The sequence below is a fragment of the Trichechus manatus genome, unplaced genomic scaffold (genome assembly GCF_000243295.1).
Source record: "Trichechus manatus latirostris isolate Lorelei unplaced genomic scaffold, TriManLat1.0 scaffold00036, whole genome shotgun sequence".
NCBI lineage: Eukaryota > Metazoa > Chordata > Mammalia > Sirenia > Trichechidae > Trichechus > Trichechus manatus.
Genome location: NW_004443972.1, coordinates 14,646,853 through 14,654,363, shown reverse-complemented (window position 1 = coordinate 14,654,363; position 7,511 = coordinate 14,646,853). Strand labels below are relative to the sequence as shown.

Sequence of the window (7,511 nt, the reverse complement as noted above, 5' to 3'; positions counted from 1 at the left end):
GAGAATAGCAGCACAATTGGAAGAGCATAGTCAATGTCACTGAACTGTGCATGTAGAAATTTTTGAAATGGTGTATCTTTGGCTATGAATATTTTCACCAAAAAAAAAAAAAAGGCCGAGAAGGGAGAGGGTTGACATGTTGTGGGGTTGTTAACCAATGCCATAAAACACTATGTATACTACTGTTTCATGAGAAACTATTTGTTCTGTAAGCCTTCACCTGAAGTACAATAAAAAAATAAAAAGAAATTAAAAAAATAAACTCAACCACACTCACACGCACCTCTCACCCTAATCTCTTATCTTCTCTTATCTGCTCAACTTCTTTGGGAAAAAAGGTGTCTATCCTCACCAATTCATTTCCTCATCAACTACCTAAAATTAAGTTGCCTTCACAGCTCTACTGAAACAGCCCATATCCCTTCAATTTTTCTGTTGAGTTTTGACCTTGCAAACCCTCTGTTCTGCAAGGGAATAGGTGGCAATGGTCATAGGAGACATAGAGGGAAAACCCATGGTTTCCAGTAAGCTGCAGTTTTGTGGGTTCTCTCAGCCATCACTGGTGTTTCTTCCACCTCTTATCCACAGCTTGTAAGAAAAACACCAAGGTTTCTCAGTTCTCTTCTCTCAGTGACCTTTTTCCCCTAAACTAACTCACCCAATTTCATCGTGTCACCTGCAAACAAATGGCTCCCCTGGTTTACATACTGAGCTCTTTCTCGAGCCCTAGGTTGAGTTTCCCACTATTAGTTGCCTAAGGGTTCCACTAGTACCTAAAACTCAAAATGCCTAAAACTGAACTCAAACCAAACTGTTCCCCCTCCTCTAGGGTCCTCATAGTGTAATCTCTCAAAGCCTTGAGGTCATCATCTTAGTCTCTTATGGCTTCCAGGTCCTTGCAGCTCCTCAAGAATCTTCCTATTCCCTACCTCTTCTTTCCTGACCCTGTTTTAATTTGAGACCTTATTCTCTCACTTGAACTCCTCAAATAATTTTCTAATCATTCTCTCTGATCTTAGTCTCTTTCCTACCCTATTCCAACCTACACTCTGTTGCCAGATAAATCTACGGCAGAGCGCCAATTAAGTCTTTCCCATGCTCAGAACCGCCATTTATGGAACTCCCAGATTCATCACACAGCTTGGGTTAGTTAACACTACTTTCCCTTTATATTCTAGTCACTAGATATACAGGTCTTTTCTCCCCTACCAATCTCTAAGGCTCCATAAATAAAATAGTTATGTTTGATAACCCATCTCAAATAGCATTCAGCATTGGGACATTCACAGCATAGAAACGTACAATGAATGGATACCTTACCTAGAGTCTCTCTTCCACCACACATGTCCTCCCTTCTCTACTGCTAACCTTTCACCTTCCTAACTTTAAAAAATCAAATGGTGCATCATCACTCTAAGAAGCTGAAAGTTAAAAGATATTCCCAAAAGCAGGACTCACATTACCTCTTGGGGAAGGTATGATCAGGGGGAAATACATAGTTATGTTTTATTTCTTAAACTGGGTAGTGGGTAGACAGGTGTCAATAATCTTTATGTCTTTTATATTCGCTACATCTTTTTGAAAGTCTGAAACAGTCTGTAATAAAAAACAAAAGAATTCAAAATATATCTAAGAAATACGCCCACCTTCCCAATAAGAAAGTTTTACATTTAATTATCCTCTTGGTTCATGTATGTTAGTTTTACTAGCTAACCAGACTGCCAGGAAAAAAGTTTCATCATATTTTGAGACTGATCTTCACCAGGCAATGACTCATAAGACTAAAACTTTCTCACCCCTCCCCATCTACGCTTGCTCAAGTAGCTAATGATACATTAAAGCAAACCTAAATGGATTATGGTTGTCCCTAGTTCAAAGAAGCACAGCTGTGAATCCTATTATAATTTAGTGTAATTTAGTAATCCTCTCAAATTTATCTGTTTTTTTCCCTCCTTAAGGCAGAGGTATTGTTTTGTGGGTAAATGACTTTTTTCCACCTAAACAACATGCTGGTTAAGTAATAGGAACCTTATTTGTAAAGAGCCTACTCTACAGCACATACAGCTTGTTATACCATGAAGGAAAAAAAAGGGAGTTTGTCTTCTGTTTGAGGATCTCATTAAATTACTCTTTTTTTCCCCAGAGTAAAAAATTAGAAAATGCAGTTTTTCAAAAATATTGAATGATGTGGAATGTCTTTTCCTAAAGATGTTTCCAGGCAAATTCAAACTTAAACATTCTTTGCTTACAACAAAACTATTCATCTGCCCCATGCCCTCTTACTCATTTCCCATGGCAAAAATATGCAAATTATACATAAATGCAATCATCTATAAATTAATAAATTCAAAGCATTCACTGATTTTGTTTTACTTTGATTTAAACTTCAAATAGAGAGCTAAGAATCAAAAATGTATGGAGCTGCATAGTCACCAAAGCAAAAGTGAGGCAGCTTAGTCTGGGAAGAGTTTTTCAAACATTTAGAAAAAACCGGATTTCACAAGTCTATATGAAATTTCAAAAGCATTTCACAAGGAACTGTTTTCAATAGAGTTTATTAGTCTGGTGAACTCTGAAATGCTATTATTGACAACCCCAAAAAAGAAATAGAGACTTAAAGGCACATATCATTTATGGAAAGCATTAGACTAAATTTTAAATTAAAACTTATGTAATGATGTTGATATTAAACCATAGAAATAAGAGTCTGTTTTAATCATGTATCTGTACTTGGCTTGAGTTAACACTCAAACTCAATTATTTGTTTTAGTTAGCTCCAGCCTCCCCTTTAGGTTCAATGACCTGGACACAAAATTTACTTTTAATATGGCAGACTTAATTAACCCCACTGAAACATAAAGGATTCCACAGGGGTTATAAAACACACCACCCTTTTACTAATTATCAAGTTCAATGTTGTCAGGCAATTGCCTCATCATCAACCAACACAATGATAACTCTGTGGGGCTTCTACCAACATCTTGGTTATTTTCACGCATGGCCATGTGCCCACAAACACAAACTACACCCCTTTCCTGGACATCTTCAAAAAAAAAAACCTAAGAAGTAAAAATTCATGTTTCTTAGTTCTAGACAAAATGGAAACGTCTGATCTTTATTCACAGTCCAGGTATGTCATAATTCTAGTCTGCCCCAGAGACTGATGACGCTTAATCAGAAGGCTCAGGTCTCAGGAGTAAATGCACACACAAACCCCAGGCTACTCCAGCAATACCAATCACTGCCTTTGAATTTAGCTCTGGGTGGTGCAAACAATTGAGCACGTGGCTACTTACTGAAAGGTTAGTGGTTTAAATCTACCCAGGAGCACCTCAAAAGAAAAGCGTGGTGATCTACTTCTGAAATATCATAGCCACTGAAAACCCTATGGAGCATAGTTCTACTGACACACAAAGGGTCACCATGAGTCAGAACTGACTTGATGGCCACTGGTTTGGTTTGTTTTTTATCGCACCAAATTATAAAGATGACCCACATCCACCTCCCAAGAAAAAATGGCCAATTCTGCCTTGGGCAAGGGGAGAAAAGTCCTCCACAATGGGAACTGCATATAACCGCTTTTCTTTGCTCAATAAAAATCCTAAATTTCTCAACCTCAGGGAGAGTCTAAATCTGACATAGAACCTCAGAAATACCCCCAGCCAGGAGGATGGAGTCTAGGCCAGTCAAACACCAGGGCGTAAAAGACCAGACTCGAAAGGCTTTGGGGAATGGGTAGGGATGGGGTAAGGGGTGTGAGCTTTTTCTGAAATGCATAGACAGCTCTGTAAATTATATAACTGATATTCACTTCCAGAGGAATAGGTTTTTATTCTCCTTTCCCCATCGAGAATAAAAATGAGAGAGAACAGACAGGCCCACGGACACCCCGTACACATGAGTTTCACAACACAGAGACGCCTTGTATATTAGTGAATGGCTGTCCTAAGCAAACACCACTGTGGATTCTCTTCTCTTCACCACCCCACAAGTGGCACTCTGTCCCCTCTTAGCAGAAATCCTGTGTGAACCTCTTACCTAAACCAAATAAGTAAGGCCCTGAACAGAGAGGAAAAGGGTAGAATTTCTCATACCAAGATGCCTGAAATGGCACCTCTTCCCTGCCCATAATGCCCAGCACCAGGCCCCATCTCTTCATCTACCTTCCCTAACTCCTCTTCTCTTCCTGGTTTTCAGCTTCTGCCAATCCTTCCCCTCAGCTCATTTTTAGCCTTATTTTCACAACCACCCCTACACCATTTTTCTCCCACGTCCTACTTCATACCCACTCCCCACTATTCACCACCAGAAACAAAAATCCATACACAGAGGCTAGAACATAAGGGAACCACCTCCTTCAACCACCAGCAGAGAAGGAGAGGAAGATACTCAGTATTCCAAAGTGGAAATGAGGATGAGTTTCCCTAAGTTCTCTTTCAGCAGGACTACATAAATTTTTGTCTACATCAAGGGTAAAGTACGCTTCTCTACATAGGCCAGAGTCCCTAACCACATGTTTCTATAGAAGAATAGGACGCAAATTCAAAACACTCAAATTACAAGACCATATAGCATTTGTGAGTTGAGGATTGCCTAGAAAGGAACAAACAGGTGAATTCTTGAATTGAGTAAAAACAATGAAAACAAAAGAGCTATTAATACATCTATGAAATGCTACAAGTTCATAATGTCTGCTATACATATTTCCAGATATTGAAAAGAAAGCAAAATATAAAATATCTTCATTAAAAGGTTTTGATCAATTTGAAATTTTTTTGGCCCCTACTTCAATGTCCCCTAAAGGAAAAAGTTACATATTAAAAAAAAAAAAAAAAGGCACTTTCAAAAGTTACCAAATGCCTTTAAGAAAGCTAGTTATTGTAAGCTTTATCCAGTTTCAGCTTTACAGCCAAAGCTTGTTATTCAATATTCTAATAACGGTGGAATAATAAAAACAAAACAAAAATTCTTAGAAAGAGTACAGTTGCTGGCTTTTCACATCCCCCAATCCCTCATGGGTCAAAATTCAGAGGAAATAAGATTCAACCCTTAAACAATGCATATGCACCCACTTAATTACTCCTACACTGGGTATCTAATTTCAAAAATTTACATTAGCTAAACAAATCTCTGTAACTGCCAAAAGAAAAAACCTCCCAAATACATTCAGTTCAGCAAAGCATTCCTGCAAGAGGCACTCAAGTTTCACTCTGAAATGCAGAGTGCCTTTATGTAAAATCCTTAGGGGGAAAAAAAAATATCACAGAAAACATATTCTTACCATTCTCACTGGGCTCTGCTGGCTTGGACACTTCTCTGAACGGGATTATAACTGCATCTCCGGGCACTCTGGGGCTTTCCACATACTTAGGCTTTCTGACAGGACCTGCAGTGGGAAAGATTTTGTGTGTCTAATTTTTTCCAGATGCAAACAAAGCTTCAGAATGTACAGTGCGTGTCCTTACCAGGACCCAAATATGCCTAAAGGAAGAGCCAGCCCTTCCCCTCCCTTCCACACACACACACACACACACACACACACACACACACAGACACACAGCCGTTTCAGTACAGACTCGGGAATGTTCAGTCTGGGCTGCCAAAGAAGAAATAGGGTCAGCTCAGTTTTGAGAATGTAAACTCTGACAAAAACAAAAGCTGCTCTTTTGCTGTGAAATCTCTGCAGCTGTCTTCGGTGTATATCAAGTAGGTGATTTTGACATGTTCAAACCTGGGCAGCTTGTGGTTGAGGGTTCTTTATTCAGAATTTTTCTCTAACTGGGACAAAGACTATTTGGTTGCTTGGTATCTCGAAAGTCAGGAGGCAAGGATTACAAACAGCCGGCCTGTAATATCAACACGCTCTGAGCAGCCATATAACACAGGCATTTTATCTGACTGGTGACGCACAGTAATTGTGTGGGGCAGAGAAGATGATTGCTTTCTTGGCAGCTCATACAGTTGCCTTCAAAAAGGCACAGCAGCTAGTCTAGCAAGGAATTCAGGGACACGAAAGACAGAGAGTCTTATCTTTCACCTCCCCCTACTTATCATTAAAAATCTGAAATTCTTAATAAGACTACATGGAACTCTCACACATTGCTGGTGGGAATATAAAATTGTGCAGCCCCTTCGGAAAACAAGTTCAGCAGTTTCTCAAAAGTTTAAAAATATAGTTACCATGTGACCCAGCAATTCCAAGCCTATGTGAACATATATTCATGCAAAAACTTGTATACAAACGTTCATAGTGGCATTATTCATAATAGTCAAATGTCCTCATGATAACAAAACGTGTTGTATCCACACAATGGAATATATTGGGCAAGAAAAAGGAATGAAGGACTGAATCGTGCTGCAACATGGATAAACCTTGAAAACATAGTGCTAAGTAGAACAAGCCAGTCATGAAAGACCACAGATTGTATGATTCCATTCGTATGAAAGGTCCAGAATAGGCAAATCTAGAAACAGAGAGTAGCTTAGTGGTTGCCCGGGGCTTAGGGGGTAGGGGGTGGGCAAAGACAGAGTTGCAAGTGATGGCTGAGGAGTGTAGGGTTTTGGGGAGTGATGAAAATGTTCTAGAATTAGATTGTGGTGACAGTCACACAACCTTTGAACATACTAAGATCCACAGAATTGTACTTGTTAAACGGATGAACTCTATGGATGTGAATTATATCTCAATGAAACTGTTAGAAAACGACTACATATTCTGCCTGTTTCTTTCAAACATTACATTACATTGCAGACCGAAATAACCTACTTGGTTGCCTTATACTTAAAGTGTGTTTTTTAATAAGGCGGCAGAGACAGGAAACATTTCACATCAGTGAAAGAACAAGTGGGAGAAAGAGTGCCAGGCAGGGGTCAATAGCTCTCCCCACCTCGGGCCTGAGCTACAGTCCTAACCTCCCGGGGCCTCAGCTTGATATGTAGCACAACGAAGAGGTGATTCTGATGGAGCAGAATCCTTCTGTCTCAAACACCTCATGCATCTGAGAAATTCTGTTCAAAGTACAGTTTATGGTGAGTGATGCTGCCATCTAAAGGTTTACCACAAAAGTATCTACACTACTATAAAAATAATACAATTCCCAGGCTGCTATAATGTACAACATCTTAAAATAGGCCACGTTATCAAAGGCGCTTATCCTGTCCTGTTGTCATGGAGTCGATTCTGACTGATAGTGACCTTGTAGGACAGAGTAGAAATGCCCCATAAGGTTTCCAAGGAGTGACTGGTGGAGTCAAACCACCGACCTTTTAGTTAGCAGCTGAGTTCTTAACCACTGTGCCACAAGGGCTCTAAGACGCTTACAGTACCTCATAAATAAGGACATGATTTCAAACTTTAGAAGCTATGATTTTTAAGTGACTAATGTAGTACTGGAGCCCTCACCCAACAGTGGTTAAGAGCTGAAGCTGCTAACCAAAAGGTCAGCAGTTCAAATCCACTAGCTGCTCCTTGGAAACCCTATGGAGCAGTTCTACTCTGCCCTATAGGGTTG

The 7,511-nt window shown here is 39.6% G+C and overlaps 1 protein-coding gene across 1 annotated transcript in view; it reads right to left on the bottom strand.

The window, feature by feature from the left end:
- TANC1 (tetratricopeptide repeat, ankyrin repeat and coiled-coil containing 1) overlaps positions 1-7,511 on the bottom strand; it is a 331,867-nt gene that overhangs the window by 99,227 nt on the left and 225,129 nt on the right. Inside the window, exon 6 of the mRNA XM_023730416.1 lies at positions 5,282-5,386. Coding sequence (XP_023586184.1) covers positions 5,282-5,386 — 105 coding nt within the window. The remainder of the gene's footprint in view (positions 1-5,281; positions 5,387-7,511) is intronic.